At 38.6% G+C, this 18261-nt stretch overlaps 1 protein-coding gene across 4 annotated transcripts in view; it reads left to right on the top strand.

Moving 5' to 3' along the window:
- RUNX1T1 (RUNX1 partner transcriptional co-repressor 1) overlaps nt 1-18261 on the top strand; it is a 135303-nt gene that overhangs the window by 67890 nt on the left and 49152 nt on the right. For all 4 annotated transcript variants that reach the window (XM_081258071.1, XM_081258070.1, XM_081258073.1 and 1 more), the window contains 2 exons: nt 13498-13635; nt 15645-15886. In XM_081258071.1, coding sequence (XP_081114197.1) covers nt 13498-13635; nt 15645-15886 — 380 coding nt within the window. The remainder of the gene's footprint in view (nt 1-13497; nt 13636-15644; nt 15887-18261) is intronic.

Here is an 18261-nt window from a genome sequence, read left to right as displayed (position 1 = left end):
GGCTAAGTGAAAGGCCCTGAGGTGATGTGAAACTTACAACTGATTAAACCAATGAGATGTGAGATAAGAGAGGAGAGGTAAGCAGAGACTAAGTCTATCTACTGTTCTAGGTCACTTAAAGGGTTTTGGATATTAAGAGTGATGGTAAACTATTGAAACACTTTAAAATATTTAGAGTAGTAACTTGATCTGATCATTAGAATATAAAATTCTTGAGGGCAGTGATTTTCCTTTGTTTTTATTGCCTTCTCCCTGTTGTATGAAATAGTACCTAGCACTTTGTAGATGGCTCAGATATATATATATACATATATTTTGCGGCACGCGGGCCTCTCACTGCTGTGGCCTCTCCCGTTGCGGAGCACAGGCTCTGGACGCGCAGGCTCAGCAGCCATGGCTCACGGGCCCAGCTGCTCCGCGGCACGTGGGATCCTCCCGAACCGGGGCACAAACCCGTGTCCCCTGCATCGGCAGGCGGACTCTCAACCACTGCGCCACCGGGGAAGCCCTCAGATATTTTTGAATAAATGATGTTATTTAAACGAGTGAATACATTTGTGTTTGACAGGATTATTCCATCTGTTGTATGGTAAACAGATGGCATTATGGGGTGAGGGGTTGTGAAGATTAGCTCCTGAAAAAGTCCCAGTGAAAGATGGTAGTGCCTGAGGATGGTGATGGAGATGGAGAAACACGTTTAGGAGGGAGAATAATTTGATGGTGGCACCTGTGGGAGGAGAGGAAGATGTTTAGTGTGTTTTATATATGACATGAACAACAGAGTGATGCAGGGATCCCTCTAAGTCACTATGACATAACGGAACTTTTTTCCAAATGGTTCTTCCTGTTGTGTTTGGGTTTGCTTTTTGACATTGCCATGCACCTCTAGATTCCTACTTGCTCAAGGTTTATCTTATTTTGTTACGAAGCTCTGTGAATTTGACACAGACTTTTAAAATGTCTCCTGAATCTCCCTCTTGTTCTCCATTCTTAGGGCCGCTTCCATGCTGGAGGCTGTATCATTTCTTGCCTACACTCTTGGTATCCAGTCCTCTTGCCTTTCTTACCCTACTTACTCTCTGCTCCACATATACCTATAATATAAAAATGAGTGTATAATTCAGCTGCCTAAAAACTCCGTGCTTTCCCATTTCCTATTATGTGAAGTCTACACTAACAGTACCGATTGGTTATTTTTAAGAGTACATTCAATTAAATTCAACAAATATTCATTTGAGCTTCTGCTATTTGCTTGTCTGTGATTTAGTCACGGGTACATACTCTGCACACCTTCTTAATTTTCTGCCTAGATTTACTAAGTCTTATCTGGGTAATCATAACTGACTGCAGCTGGATGTGTATGCTGCCATTTTTCTGCGACAGCTCTCAGAGCTGGCTCTATAGCCTTCTTTGTCATTGGCAAATAAGACAAATCTTGATGGAGTAAAAAATTGTGTGTACTTTGAGATTGTTAAAGGTTTGGATCACTATCTAATGATTTTTTCACCTTCTGGAATAATCTGCACTTTGGCAGCAGGGTGTTACATAAATGCTTATGTTCAATTTATGGGCCCTTGGTGATACCTTTGTCTTTCTCTGCTCTTTATGCAAGCAGGAGTCACTTTTCTATGTATTTAGGAGTTGTGGATTTTTCCTTAGTGTTTTTATCACAGTCATTCAGCAAACATTCAGCTAGTTGCCTGTGCCAGCCGTTTCAAACTTGTCTTTCTTAAACAAGAGGTCCCTTTCTTCCAAACGAAATCTTAAAATACATTAAATCTTAAAACAGGTTAATGTGGAACTATGCTGGTTAAAGTACCATAGTTAACCCCAGGCTGCTTGATATATCCCCTTGGTGGCTCCAGGAGCTACCTCCAGGAAGTGGTTATTAGACTCTGAAGCAGAATCACTGGAGTGAAGGTAATAACAGATGTGGGAGAGATGACATTTCTAAGGAGCTTATACATACAATTAATACCTGGAGTCTACCAGTATTCATAAGACACACATTCCTTTCCACACTTTATGAAATTAGTAATTGATTTTTCTAACTAGAACCACCATTTGGGTACTTATTAACGTTTATAGTGCTTTCTCTTGGTGGGCTGCAGGTCATCTTTGTCAAAAATGAGTGAACTGGTTTAGACTCTGTTGGGCCTCTACTCCATTTAAATGAGTGTGTGCTTTCAGCATGTCTCCTGTCTGCTTACTCATCCTCTGGCCCACTCTGGGTAACCATAGAGTTACTAATATGTCTCTGCCTGTTTTGTCAGAAACTCCCTTTACTTTTTTCCTTGCTTTTACTTTCTTTATTCATTCATTCAACAAATCTTTATCAAGTGCCTACCGTTTCAGACACTCTTCTAAATGCTGTGGAAGCTGGAGTTAACAAAATAGGTCAAAATTTTCTGCATTCATGAAGTTGACACTGTAATTGGGGAAACATTCAAAAACAAGATAAATATTTCCAGTACTAGCTACTTAAGTGCTATAGAGGAAGTGAAGGGAAATTCATTGTCCCTATAAGAGATGACACAAGATTTTTGAAGTTATTTTTCTAGAAATTGTGATAGATTCATATGTATTTACCTCATTCTTTTGCCATCTTCCATCTCTTTTTTTTTTTTTTTTTTTTGCGGTACGCGGGCCTGTCACTGTTGTGGCCTCTCCCATTGCGGAGCACAGGCTCCAGACACGCAGGCTCAGCGGCCATGGCTCACGGGCCTAGCCGCTCCACTTCATGTGGGATCTTCCCGGACCAGGGCACGACCCCGTGTCCCCTGCATCGGCAGGCAGACTCTCAACCACTGCGCTACCAGGGAAGCCCTGCCATCTTCCATCTTAACTCATGCTCTTTATAGGCATGATGTCCTGCTTTAGGCAGTCATCCCTGTTTCTGGACCAGCTACTGACTCAGCTGCTGACCACCTTGTTCCAGGACTGAACACTTGGCATTGTTCTCGTTAGCATAGTTATCCCAATGTTTACTGATTACTTGGACTGAGCATGACTTATTCTCCTACTTTTTCGGAGCTCACTTATCTTAGTCATTGGGTTTCAAACTTTTATTTTTCCTTTTACCCATCAAATGAAATCATATGCAGAAGCTCAACCTATAAAACAAATGAAACATCTGAATGGGAATGGGAGGTGTTTAGGATGAGGCCAAAGGCACTCCTTCCCCCCATCCCCACACTTTCAGGCTGCGTGGACATTTTCATGGACTCCTCCCACGGAGCTTTTGCTTCTAAATGTAGCATTTCAGAGCCATTATTTGATTATGGCGTTGTCCTTTTGTGATGACAGAAATACTCTATAACTGAGCTTTCTAGTGTGGTAGCCATGTCACCATGGCTGTTGAGCACTTGAATGGTGGCTAGTGTGACTGAGGATCTAAATTTTCAATTTTATTTAGTTTTAATTAATTAAAATTTAAATGGTCACATGTGGCTAGTACAGTAGTTTGGGAAGGTGCAGTTCTAGTATAATGCTGTCTCTAGATTTAATATTTACTGAATGTTTCTTTATTTCAGTTTTCCAGATCTTATATAAAATAATATTAGTTTTAGATGATAATGAACTGTGAGAAGACCTGGAGTAAGTTCTAGCTTGTAACCTCGAACAAATTATCCACCCTCTCTGGTCCTCAGTTCCTTTATATAAGATGGTCAAATTTGTAGTACCTTTCATAGTGAGATTTTAAAGTGAGATAAAGCATGCAGGGCATTTGGTATAGTGCCTAATGCCTGATTTTAGGTGATTTATCCTAAGGGTTTTCATGGGGTTTTTTTTCCCTTGTAAAACAAACATGTTCATTGCATAACTTTAAATAAAAGAAAGATAACAGAAATTAAAAAATAATCTATAATCCTACCATCCATAGACAAGCAACAGGAAAATTTTGAAATGTGGAAAAAATTGGTTTTGGCTCATAATATGTTTTTTTTTTCTTTGTTTTGAATGTACATATGTATGATGTATGACTATGTTGATACTATTATTGTAAAAAAGGGAGCTTTTGGAGACTCTGTCATACGTGTATAAATTGCCTTAAAAATCTCCTTTATAAAAGGTCTTAGGAAATATATTGTGATTGCTGAAAGACATTTTAAAACTGGTGAACTCAATAATCCAGTTCAAAGATTTATATTTGGTTACTTAATGTAGAAATTCATTTTAGGATTTTTTTTAAGGATGGAAAAAAAGATGTAGATGATTGTATCTTAAGTTAAATCTGTCATGTCTCTTGAAAGTTCGAGTGTTTCAAAATTGTGACTAAAGGCATGCCTTATTGTTACCTGAAAACTGGGTTCCCCTCTTGGTGGGCATTGCAAAAGACACAACCAAGCCAAAGATCGGGAAAAGGAAGGATTTATTACTTGTAGTAAGTAAGGAGAACTCTGGAGATCCTTCCCAAAGCAGTGTCTCCCCAACAGCAAAACTGGGGGAGTTTTAAGCTACATGCATATTCATGATGGGGCTTGAGCAGAGGAGAATTCTACATAGAATTGGGGCAGAGGGTGACAGAATCTAAGCTTTAGTTGATTGAAGTCACGAGGGTCAGAAAAGGTCAACATCATCTTTCTTTAGGTTCTGGGGTCTTCCTTAGTTCCTGTAAAACAACTCCAAGATATGTATAAGATGGTTATGTATATCCCTTGAGGAGAAACTAGGACTCTGATTTATTGCTGAATTATTGTTTCTTGACTGCTTTTTCCTCTGTTCCTGCATTCCTTTGTTCCCTTAAAATCATTAATTACTGAGACCTATTCAGGGACAAGCTTTGTGGCCAGGCTTAGACCACAAAATGGTTTAGGTCTAAAATGGCTTCTCTTATGTCAAAAAGCTACATCTGGTTCTTTTTCTCCAAGTACACCCTACCCCATCTGCCTACATTATGACATTATAGCAATATATATTCATTTAAAACATTAAATGTATTGAGCACCTTCTATGTGTCAAGCACTGTGCCAAGTGCTGGGGCTATAACAACAAATCATATGTCATAATTTCCCTTAAGTAAATTATGAACTGGTGGGAGAGACTGACGTTGGTTCTAAGTATAGTGTGATCAGTGCCATAAGAGGAACTAGAGAGTGAAGTAGGGAAATGTGGGGGAGTTTGGGACAGCCTGAGATGGGAGGGTTGTTGTTTCTGACTGAAGTGACACCCACATGGAGTTTTAAAGGAATGATGGACTTAACCAGGCAGTGGTGGGGTGAAGAGTATTTCAGGAAAGGAATGCAATGCAGTGGAACCCTGTGTGACCCAGGGGCATTTGGAGAGCCATAGTAGTTCAGTAAAGAGTTACTGAATGGATGGGGGTGGATGGGAACCAGATGAGTCACAAAGGTCTTTCTATGCCCTAATAAGACACAGGGACTTTATGCTTAGCATTATGAAAGGTCTTTGGAGAATGGATCAGAGATGAATAGTCAGATCCGGGAGTCCATTCAATGGATTGTTGATTAGGCCAGGTGAGAGATGATGGATGATGGATGATGAGGGTTTGAATTCAGGCTGTTGAAATGAGTCACATTCTAGATATTTGGTTCTAGAACTTGGAAAGGATATTAGGGCTAGAGTTATAGGTACAAGTTATCTACATAATGGCCATGGTGTAACTATCCCAGCACCAATGAAGTCACTAAGGAAAAGGTATAGAGTGAAACTTTGAAGAAGAACATTGGGGGAAAATAGCAGTAATTATCACAGAGGTGAAGAAGGGTGAACCCATAAAAGAGACTGAGAAGGAGCACCCAGGAAGGCCTAAGAAAAATGAGGAGAGTGTTAGAATAGTGGTATCCTGGGAACAATATGTTTCAGGAAGGAGGAAGTCCTGAACAGTGTCAGCTGCTACAAAGGTGCCAGGTAAAGGATACAAGTGTTTCTTGGATTAATAATGAAGAAACAATTTGGAAGGGTTTCAGTGGGAGTTAAGAGAATACTTCGATGCTATATTCCAGGGTTATTTTAGTCAGGATTCTTTGGTTTTGAGTGAAAAGTCAACTCAAATTAGGTTTTAGGCAAAGTAGAGACTGATTGGCTAGGATTGTTTGGAAGATCCAAATTGTAGGAATTTTAGAGATGCGGCTGGTGCCTAGGATCCAGCAGAATGAGGAGCTTTACTACAAAGCACTATAAGGATGATCTCTTGCCACTTCTTTGCTTCTTTCTGCCTGTTAGGTGCCTTCTTTTTCAACACAGACCTGCTCTCTGGACATGGAGGGCAGTAGACAGTGCAGTTTTCCTTGGGAAACAATCCTTGGGATTCTTTTCCTTTCCTGAGATTGCCCATCTTGGACTAAGCGCTCTGCCTGGACCAGCCACTGGTATCTTGGGTACAAGGTCATAAAAGAACATGGTGGTTCCCAAGGTAGTTATGAAATTAGAGGGTATGGCAAGTCCCTGTACTGGGAGGGGAACTTTCTAGGCATAAATTCTTATAGGTGTCCCCTCCAAGTACACGTAAGGCAGAATGGGAAATAAGGAAAGTGAGTGTAGATTACTCTTTCAAGAACCTGAGCTGTCAACATCATTAATCATTAGAGAAATGCAAATCCAAACTACAATGAGATATCATCTCACACCAGTCAGAATGGCCATCATCAAGAAATCTAGAAACAATAAATGCTGGAGAGGGTGTGGAGAAAAGGGAACACTCTTGCACTCCTGGTGGGAATGTGAATTGGTACAGCCACTATGGAGAACAGTATGGAGGTTCCTTAAAAAACTAAAAATAGAACTACCATATGACCCAGCAATCCCACTACTGGGCATATACCCTGAGAAAACCATAATTCAAAAAGAGACATGTACCAAAATGTTCATTGCAGCTCTATTCACAATAGCCCGGAGCTGGAAACAACCTAAGTGTCCATCATCGGATGAATGGATAAAGAAGATGTGACACATATATACAATGGAATATTACTCAGCCATAAAAAGAAACGAAACTGAGCTATTTGTAATGAGGTGGATAGACCTAGAGTCTGTCATACAGAGTGAAGTAAGTCAGAAAGAGAAAGACAAATACCGTATGCTAACACATATATATGGAATTAAAAAAAAATGTCATGAAGAACCTAGGGGTAAAACAGGAATATAGACACAGACCTACTTGAGAATGGACTTGAGGATATGGGGAGGGGGAAGAGTAAGCTGTGACAAAGCGAAAGAGAGGCATGGACATATATACACTACCAAACGTAAGGTAGATAGATAGTGGGAAGCAGCCGCAGAGCACAGGGAGATCAGCTCGGTGCTTTGTGACCTCCTGGAGGGGTGGGATGGGGAGGGTGGGAGGGAGGGAGATGCATGAGGGAAGGGATGTGGGAACAGATGTATATGTATGACTGATTTCACTTTGTTATAAAGCAGAAACTAAAAAAAAAAAAAAAACCCTGAGCTGTGAAAGTGAGTGTTTTGATGATAGCTAAACAGGGGAATTAGGACATTTTGTAGGGTATTTTGTAACCAAATCATTGATGGAGATTTAGTAATGAGGATTGAAAATGTATTTGAAAACAAGAGGTAGATATTAATTTTAATGTTTATGGAAAAAAAATTTCTGTGCAGGCATATTCTTGTGGACATAGAAATTTATGTGGACAGAGGAAGTCTAGTGGTCACTTTCTTGTCAGATATATTTTCTCTGGGTAGTCTCCTTTATGTTTGAGATGATCATAAGCCATATCTGGAAAAAGAAACCAGAGAGTATTAGAGTTTGCGAAAGATCCTTGAGGTCATGTATTCCAGGATGCTTAGTTTTATAAATAAGACAAGTAGACTCCAAAGAAGTGAAGGAATCACTTATAGATACAATAGTGCCTATCAGAAGAAGAAGGGCTATCTTCTTCTTGGGTCTCTGTTTAGAGAGTGAGGAACTCTTTCCTAGAACCTTTTCCAGAGACCTCCCTTCATGACCCATTGTCCAGAACTGGAGCACAACACTCACCTCTGAAACCTGTTGCTGATAAGGGGAATGTGATAACCTGATTAATGTAAAACAAGGAGAATCTGCCCCCCTCAAATTTTGTACCTGAACAAAATTAGAGCTCTTCAGCAGGAAGACAGGGATAAGGGCTGTTGAGTAGGCACTCAACAGTATCTGTGACGTAAGCTAAGCTGAAGAGCATATATTTCATTCTGTGGCCAGTGGGACACTCCCTAAGTTTTTAAATCAGGGAGTTGGTCAGATAAGCTTTGTATTTCAGATATAGCAATCTTCATATAACACCTGTGATAAGGCATGAGGTAACAGGTCATTCTTACACTTGCCTGAAACCACATAATAAGTTGTTTGCACAGTTGAACTGAATTTTGGATTTTCAGTATCTTCTCATATTACCTGTATTCTATTTCCTCATGTATTTGTATGCTGTTGATGGTTCTGTGTTTGTCTTTTGCCTTGAAATTAGAGTTGCTATCTTTGAACTGGCTATAATATAGGGAATAGATTTGTAAAAATTAGGAATGTAACCATGCTTCTAGTGAAAACCACGGTTGTGTTTATTTTTTAAATGTCTTCCTAAGGAGGCAGTTAAAAAAATTGCTATCAAGTTGCTTACTATTTGCACTGGTTGGGGTGTTAGAGTGTATAATACACATTCACATATACAGCTATTGTACAGATGGGCTGTGACAAATGCTAAAAGAGAGGCAGAGGAAACCTGATGTGGTTGACACCTGGGGCAACTGGGAAAAGCTGTAAGAGGACGTGGAATCTATAATAGGCAGTGAATAATGTATAAGATGGGACAGGTTCTTCTAGATAAAGGAAACAACAGCATGATACAGGCAGAAAAGCCAAGGAGTAATGTCAGGGTGCCTTATATAGAATAGAATAGAATTGGGGGAAAGACACTGGAAATAAACCCATAAATGGATCATGAAGTGGAAGGTCAAAGAGAATGGAGCTCACACGTGTCGGTACCTAATATGAGTAGGCACTGTGGTGGGGTCCTGATGAGGTAGAGGATTGTATCCTCATTCCTATGAGGGACTGAGGCTCAGGGTAACTCACTTGCCTGAGGTCCCACTACTGATGGTCAGGAGTCTACATTTGCAACCATTTCTGACTTAACTTGGAAGTTCTCCTGTTATTGCTAAATATCCTTCCTACTGTATCAGTACATCCAGCTTAAAAGGTTAGCATTTGACTTTTATTCTGAGGCATTGTTGAAGGGTTCTGAGCAGGAATGAATGTTGCCAGAGGTGTTTTTCAGGGAAATGAGGTGGTTGTGGTGTGAAGGCTGGATGGCTACCTTTCCAGTCTGCAGACAAGTTGCCTGTAACATCTCACACCCAATCACTGGAGTCACTAAATGACTCAATTGTCAGAACTGTATTTGCCAAATTTTCCAGAGAAATAAAAATCAAATTCTGTACCTCCTGCCTTTTTGTTCCTCCTGCCTTTCCATTAATAGTACCGTGGTTCCACTTGGGCTTAATCCTCTTTAGTGCATACCTTCTAGCTTTTGTAACTAACACTTATTCAAATAAGACTAACTCTGGACTAACTACTAGTTGACCAAAAAGTTCCTCAACCCATAACACCTGTGAAACCAAGATCTTTCTTCTACTGTAATTGACATGATGAACTCTGATAGAAAATGTCGTGCCATTCATTATACCAATACAGAAATCTTTTTACATCAATCATCTCTAGAATGGTATGTAAACAAGGGAAATATAGAATGCCTATTCTTCATACCTTAAAAACACATCTGGAACTATTTGAGCTAACTAAAAGTAAAATAAGTGCCATGGCAGATTATGCCATACCTTTTCACATAAAACAACAACAACAAAAAGGGAAACGGAAAACATACTGCTTCTAGAAGGCCCTGACATTGAATTGGATATTGAAATGGTATCGGTAATGTATTTATATATGCCACATTTTCTTCCATGCATCAGCCGTCTTTGGTACATATGTGTTGGATATTTGCCATGGGAGTTGAAAACTTACCACATAGGGAGGATCTTGTTTAGAAGTGGTGTGAATCATTAAGGTAGAAGTAAAGTCAGTTCTTTTAAAACAAATAATTCCCTGATCTGATAATTTTTTTCTTTCTTTTTTTTTCATTTTGTGTCAGTCTTTCAGTAAATGTCAGCTTTCCCCTACACCAACTAAAAACAGAGATTACATGCAAGAATGGTGTAATTTTCATGAACTTAAAAAATTACATGAGAAATATTATAACTTAACATTGGTTTTACTATATCCTCTAATTTGAAATGGAGTGAAATGCTTCTATGGTTGAATCATAGCTCTATTGCTGTTTGCTATAGAAGTTTCAAGAATATATATTTCAAAATGCTTTTTTTTCTTTTTATTAATCCAAAACAAATGCAACAGAATGCAGCATACTTGAAACACATTTTCTGAATTTATCTTAAATCTCTCTACTCCAGAGCGTTTTTGTGTGTGTATGACTTAGGCTTGGCTGGTTATTTCATCATCTGTTTCAATCCTGGATTGATTGCATTGAACAGCACAGAATGAGTTACATATGGTCCCACTTTGTCTAAGTTTGTAGGACCTCTGGGTTGGAACTCCATTTCATCAGAGTGAAGCTAGCCATCACAGAAATGTGGCTAATGTCAAAATCTTAAATACATACACATATACATGTATTCTGGAGAGAATGTATATATTCCTGTTAGAAGTAGTGGTGTTTTGCTATTCATTGGCTCAGTGGTTATTGCTCCTAAAATATTGACAACATCTCAGGAATTTAAAAAAGTTGTTCATCTATGTTTTATAATAATTGTTGTTGGTATTATTATTATTAAATTCTGGATAGGAATCATGTTACACAAGTGGACCAAGAGAGGTATGCAAGTTAAAATTATGAATATATGAAAAATCTTTCTAAAATTGGGCAGAGGAAGACAGAAATACAAACTTTATCTTAAAAGAGTCTGAAGAGGAAACCCACTGTCAACTTTATGGTTTATTATTCCCTTTTTCCTTAGTGTGGGCTATTGGAAAAAGAGTAATGAAAAGCATGTTTAAATACATTTCCAAGTTTAGGTATTGCTCCAGAAGTGCATCAAGTAAGGTAGGGCTTGTGCCCACCAAGGCTCAGCTTTTAGCGGTGGTGAAGCTGTCCAGGGTAACTTTCTCCCTTTCCAGGCCCTTTTCTCCCTGCTTTTTGGTCTGTTCCCTCTTTCTCACCCTTTCCTTCTATTGCTCGATATACTTATTTATTTCTTTCTCTGTTATTCCCACTTCCCCTTCCCCCTCCTGCTCTTCCTTTCTCTTTCTGTGCAACCACGTGCTTCAAATCTGTGGGTCTGGACTGCCTTCGCTAACAGCTCCATGTGAGTGTTAGCAGAATGAAAACCAGATGGACCAGCAGTTCCCACTGTTATCTCCCAGCTGACTCTGGCAAGCCTCCCTTTATCCCTCCTTCCTTGGCATGAGGGAAATATTTGCCTTTATTTAGGGAGACTTGTATTTGCTGCTGTACCTCTTCCCTCAGCTGCAACACAAGTGGAAAGCTATTTATTCCCTTGTTGCTGAGGTTGGTTGAGGTGAGTAAACGGTGCAATGAATTTTACTATCAAAGAAGTGGTTTTAAACCTGCCTAACTTCTGCATTTCTCTACAACAGGTTATTCACTGGTACTCGTTAAGTGTTCTGGAATAGCAATATGAGGTCAAAATTTTAACAATACGATAAAGGTAGAGACATTCTCCATGCGTCTTCACAATCATCTCACTCAGAACACTTATTCACTATAGGGACAGTCATTGTTATTCAGCCAGCAGTAGAGACTAAGAAATAGAGACCCTGGTACTGTTCACTGGATCATCATTCACAGTGCTCTTATTAGAATGATTATTATTTTCATTCTTCCCTAATACGGTGTCAACGCTATTTCAACTTTCAAAAGTTGTGTTCTGTTGCAACCCAAGTCTTATGAAATTGCTTTGAATAAAGAGGAGGTAGATTTGGAATTGTCATAGTAGTAATTTGGGCTTTTCATTTTAATAATTGACAAGTAATTTTGAGAGTTTTTCACTATGGTGATCATAATGTTTTAAGAGACCCATTCTTTATTAATAGTCTATGTTATGTTACTTTTCAAAAACTCCAAATGGGAGATACCTGTGCCTAAGGCCACAAGAGGCACATCAAATATTTTTGGGGTGTGTGTGTGCCTGTGTACACGTTTGTAGAAAATTGGATCTAAACAAACAAATGAAAACTTTTTTTTTTTTAACTGGAGATCTGTTTCTTTGAGTAGATCAGGTTGAGAAAAAAGTTTAAAATTCCAAGGGAAAAGTATACTTAGTATAAAACAGTCCTGAAGTGCAAATGTTCATTATTGGGTAATTAGGAAATTTCTCCCTGTCACATACTCATGAAAAAATATTAGAAAGGTCTTTAGTTCTCAATTTGGGACTTTTCCATTCTTACTCTGCCTGAGATTATTAATTGAAGTATTGGTTTGTTATGTTTTATTTTTTTATCTTTAAAATGTATTTATTTATTTATTTATTTATGGCTGCGTTGGGTCTTCGTTGCTGCACACGGGCTTTTCTCTAATTGCAGTGAGTGGGGGCTACTCTTTGCTGCGGTGCACGGACTTCTCAGGTTTCATATTTTTTTTTTTTTTTTTTTGTGGTACGCGGGCCTCTCACTGTTGTGGCCTCTCCCGTTGCGGAGCACAGGCTCCGGACGCGCAGGCCCAGCGGCCACGGCTCACGGGCCCAGCCGCTCCGCGGCACATGGGATCCTCCCAGACCGGGGCACGAACCCGTATCCCCTGCATCGGCAGGCGGACTCTCAACCACTGCGCCACCAGGGAGGCCCAGGTTTCATATTTTTTAAATGGTGGATCATAAACTCACAAGTTCTAAGTCAATAATAACTTCACTTCGTTTTGTGACATTTATGTAGTGGTGATTTTTCAAACAGGTCAGAAAAAAAATTGAAGTGAGAGGTTATGTCTGGGAGACATAGCCTGCTTCATCTGTTAGGCTAGAAAACTAAGCATGGAAAGGGGATGGTAGGTGTTACAAAAAAGTCATTGCAAAACACCAGCTTCTAACAGTATCCTACCTGCATAACAGAGCCTAAGATTTGTGTTATTTCTGTGCTGTCTAAGGGGTTCATTACCGTCCCACTTCCTCATCTATTTTTTACCTCTTGCTAATGTTGGCTTCAGCTTCAAGCGAAGTTGTGCTGTTGCATATAACACTACCAAGGTAGCATCTGTCTAAGCCAGAAATAACAATAGGATGTAAAATTACCCAGTTAGAAATGAGGTCCTGCCATCTGTGCTACACCTTCTTAAGTGGGGTTTGGATGATAAAGTCTTGATTTAAGCTTCAGTAGATAAGCCTATTTTATTGATAGAAGATGTTGGATTTCTTACCTTGCTTGTAAAAAAGATGAACCTCTCTTATAAAACTGAGGTACGAAAAAAAACCTAAGGTGCTTAAGGAGTAAAATAACATGATCATGGTGGCATCCTCCAGATCGGACTGAGAAGCACTCCACGATGCCAGACTCACCTGTGGATGTGAAGACCCCGTCTAGGCTGACTCCTCCCACGATGCCACCTCCCCCAACAACTCAAGGAGCTCCCAGAACCAGTTCATTTACACCAACAACGTGTAAGTAGGCATTTCTGCATTTGCTGTTTCCGTTTTCAAATTAAATTTTTTTCTGCAAATAAAAATTAAGGGACAGTAAGATCCAGCATCAATGTATTATGCAGAAATGAAGCCCCACCCCCCCCACACACAAATAATTTGTTTGCCAGTGAGTAGGTATTGAGCACAGAATTATCATGTCTTGGGTATAATTTGTATGACTGCCAGTATTTGCCTGCCTTTTCATTATTGTTTCAAAGTTGTAGCCTTCTGTGATTTCAGTGAATGAAGAACACTGCCTTTGGTCTGTAACTCATCATTACCACGTTAGCTTCTCCTTTGACTTAATGAGGAGCTCCTTATTTTAGTTTGTTCATTTTGACGTGGAACATGTTAATATGCTATAATTATTTCCAGGTTACTTCTGATCTTCTAATCCACTTTCTTCTGTTATTTACAAATAATGTTAAAATCTAACATTCTTAAGTTAAAAGAGGGATCATTCTATGCAACAGTTGCATACAGAAAACTTTCTGAAATAAGGAGCATCTTTCTTGGCTTGAACTTGTCAGACATTTATTAAATATTTATTCCATTTCAACTTGGCTCTAGACTTGTGTTCTGAATCAGTGGAGTGTATTGCTTTTTGTGTCATCCAAGGAAAGGACAGAATATTCTGATAGAATAGCAACTTCCCTTTTTTCCTGTATATTTTAATAGGAATAGCAGATAGCTTTGTTTTCATCCATCTGAAAGTCCTGGTTAAAATATCATCAAAGATTTGTGAAACTAATAAATGCTGTTGGTTGCAGACAATACTATTTACAGACTGTGTGCCCTGAAATCTGTATATGAATGAAAAATAACTAATAGGCAAAAATAGATCCTTGGGATTATAAGCGTTCGGCAAAATACACATCCAGGCTATTTATGCAGTGTTGCGCTGCCTTTTATAAGACCTTTCCAAACATGTAAGGAGCAGGGGCCTGCAACAGTGCCAAGTTGTAACCCTGTCATCTTGTATTTGGTTTGTTGTTACCCAAAGCCACAGTGATAGGCATATGCCTCCTCTGAGAGGTCCTAGTGAGATGTCATTTCTTGACAGGTTACTTTGGTACTCATTTGGGACGAGACCATTTTATTTTCTTGAAACTTTTAAGAATAATAAGGTGCTTAAAACATCTTCAAACTATTGTTGGAGGTAGTTTGTCAAAATTATATTTAAAAGATGGGTTTGATAAAGATCTAACATGGTAAAGTCAACATTTTCTTTGGTGAGAAATGTGCAAAATTTTCTAGCCTAGTTCTTATGGATTATCACCTTGACGTTCAAATAAATTTTATCAAATGAATTTACAAACTTACCACCAATCCATGCTGTTAGTTGGACTGAGATGTCCCCTTTCGATTTCTAGAAATAACTCTTTGATAATTACCATATGCATTTTGGCTTCTTACATAAAATTGGTGTTTTCCTTAAAGAAGTGGTTAAGAAATATGAGGGGGAGAAAATAGCCTTCTAATTGGGTGGTATAAGGTTAAAACTTGAAAGTCGTATTTCTGTAAACACAGCTGTCAGTTGTGTGTACAAAACATGATTAAAAATGTCCAGTGATAAATTTAGTCTCCACCAAATGTCCATTTTCTCTAGGGGAGCAGTTTAGAAAGAAATAGTTCTGTTATATTGATGTAAGCCCGGGACAAAAGGCTGACATCCAAAATGCTGTTTGTTCTGTGTTTGCATATGTGTGCATGGGAGGCAGGGCTGTCCGTGTGCTCCAGCCGGCTCCCATTTCTTATCAGCTTCTGTGCAGGATATCCTCATGCAGTGTGAGGAGTCCACCCATTTAGTTATGGAGTACCTGAGCCTCTGGTAATCCTGTGAAGTCAAAGCATTTTACCAAAAAGGCCCAACAGCTTTTAAATTACCAAATTCACTAGATTGGAAGGGAGGGATACTTAGTTGTAATTTCCTTGTGCATGTTCTCTGTAAGTTTATTTTTTCTTTCTGATTTTGTGCCCTCTGACAGTAACTAATGGCACGAGCCATTCACCCACAGCCTTGAATGGCGCCCCCTCACCGCCCAATGGCTTTAGCAATGGGCCTTCCTCTTCTTCCTCTTCTTCTCTGGCTAATCAACAGCTGCCCCCAGCCTGTGGCGCCAGGCAGCTCAGTAAGCTGAAACGGTTCCTCACTACCTTGCAGCAGTTTGGCAATGACATTTCACCGGAAATAGGAGAGAGAGTCCGCACCCTCGTACTAGGACTGGTGGTAAGCAAACGGAAATCGGCCCAGTTTGGGTTACCGGGGAGAGTGTGGGGGAGATTCAAACTACAGATTCCATTCTCACAGGTATTTTGTTTCTACACCTGGAGATCACATGCAAGTCTGATAATTCTGTAGTAACAAGGGTTTCAGTTCTGCATTATGTATTGACCCCACCATGATTTCTTTTCCTATTGATATTTAGCTAATGAAGATGTGGTTATACAAATTTATCATTATCTTGGCCATAAATGTGCGTGTGCATAAAATTTAATAAGTATATCCTCCTGGCATGGCTAGTGTCTTTTCAACAATGACAGAATATTTTTGTTATGTTAGTGGTTTGCTTAATCTAATTGGGTGCTTATTTTAACTTAGTTGCTTTGGGGGGGTTTATTATCAGCCTAGATGAGCAAGAATTTATAACAAGTAACACATTATTCTTTTATGTTTTCATTTTTAAGGCTAATAGCATTGAATTTTTTGTGTGTGGTAAAATACATGACATAAAATTTACCATTTTAACCATTTCTGAGTGTACAGTTCAGTGGCATTAAGTACATCCACATTGTTGTATAACCATCACTACTATCCATTTCCAGAACTTTTTCATCACCCCAAACTGAAACTGCCCATAAAACAATAATACCCTGATTTCTTCATCCCTTAACACCTTATATCCATTTATTGGTTTTTTTTTTTTTTTTAAACAAAACCGTTTTTTGTTATAGGTAGAATTACACAAACCATTAGTTTGAGAACAGAAGTGTTGATTTTGGCACATTATATTACAGTCTGTACATTGTCACACTGGAAGTTAGAACATATTTCCTTTTCTTGCATTCTAAATCACTTTTACATGTCTTGTGACTTTTTTTATGAATAGAGGATTTTCATTTAGGAAGGTGATTTTCCCATAGCAAACTGAGTCATAGAGAAGCTCTGAGTCACATATTCAGGCCTTTTATCATCCAGGCTGACAATGGAACTGAAATTCATACGATAGGCAGTAGTTTCCTTTTTCTCGATATAATCATTTATTTTTATTACATGGACTTATCATGGGCAAAGCCATAGCAGTTGTGTTTTACAAAAGAAGTCCTAGAAATAAAAGTCTGGGTGAGAGTTTAGTGCCGTAGACATGCTTCAGATCATAGTATCTCACATTTGACAGAGATTTTGCAATTCAATTTTTAACCCTTACCTCCCTCTCCCCCACACTTTAAGAACAAGAAGCTTTCACATTTCCCAGAATCCATCAGCTTCCTCTGACAAATTTGTATTCCTCTGGAATACAATTCACCTTGTATTCCTCTGACAGGAAGGTGATTTTGGCATAGTGTGTCAGCATACTGCAGTTACTTTTGTCAGTCACTTATCTTTTCCTTTTTATTTGTTCTTGAGTTTTGCATAAAGCGTTTTGACACATAAATAGGTTACATCATAGAACCACAAAGTAAATCCAAAGCAGTAATTGTATCAAGTGAGTGATGAAATGTTGTTACTAGTAAAAAATGTTTATTTTAAAACTGCTTTATAAATTTGATATGTTCTTTAACTATGGTTTCTATAACTTCAAATATAGAAAAATTTGGTAGCTTTAAGTAGATTTTTCCCACATATTAAGTGGAATACTTTTGAGGGCAATACTTTTTAAAGATTTTATTTATCTAAAATCTTTATGAAGATAAGTTGGAGAAAACATTAATTAATAGTGCTAGGCATACATTCAGCAGGCAGTGAACATTTGTCAAAAGATGAATGAATAGAGAATGAATTTTGTTTTGAGCATTTGACTGCAAGCTTTTACACATGTCATTTTATTTATACACATTTTACATGTGGGGAAACTGAGGCTTACAGAAGAAAAATATTCTAGGCCACCCCATTGGTAGTGACAGGCCTATGATTTGAACTCAGGTAGTAATCGTAATGAATCACATTATGCTGTTATTTAGATGGAGTTAAGAAAAGTGTTAATAAGAACTGTTTTAATGTGCAAAACACAACTGGTATGGCTTTAGAAATAGAGCCAGAGAAATGAAATGAAAGATTAAAAAATGGACTCTCTGACCCTTATTGTTACAGATAGGAAGTTAGTGTTTATTCATAGTTTCAAGGGAAGATGTTTCAAGTTTGGGGGTATAAAAAACTTAGAACTTGGTGCTCCCATAATTTATCATAAAAGGAAAAGGAACTTGCATTAAAAACTAGATGGAGCAATATTCTAAAGTTGTTAGGTCACAAATACCCCAAGTTTGTCAGGTGTGAGGATAATTGACGGGTTGAAAAATATGACACTGAAGTTTACAGTTGTGATTCTGCATAGGGACTAAGGAAAATGAACCAAATGTTGAGTCAGGATGGTTAACTGACTCAGC

This window comes from Mesoplodon bidens (genome assembly GCF_964165515.1).
Source record: "Mesoplodon bidens genome assembly, chromosome: 16".
Taxonomy (NCBI): domain Eukaryota; kingdom Metazoa; phylum Chordata; class Mammalia; order Artiodactyla; family Ziphiidae; genus Mesoplodon; species Mesoplodon bidens.
The sequence above is the reverse complement of the archived record's forward strand: the minus strand, read 5'-3'. Positions and strand labels throughout refer to the sequence as shown.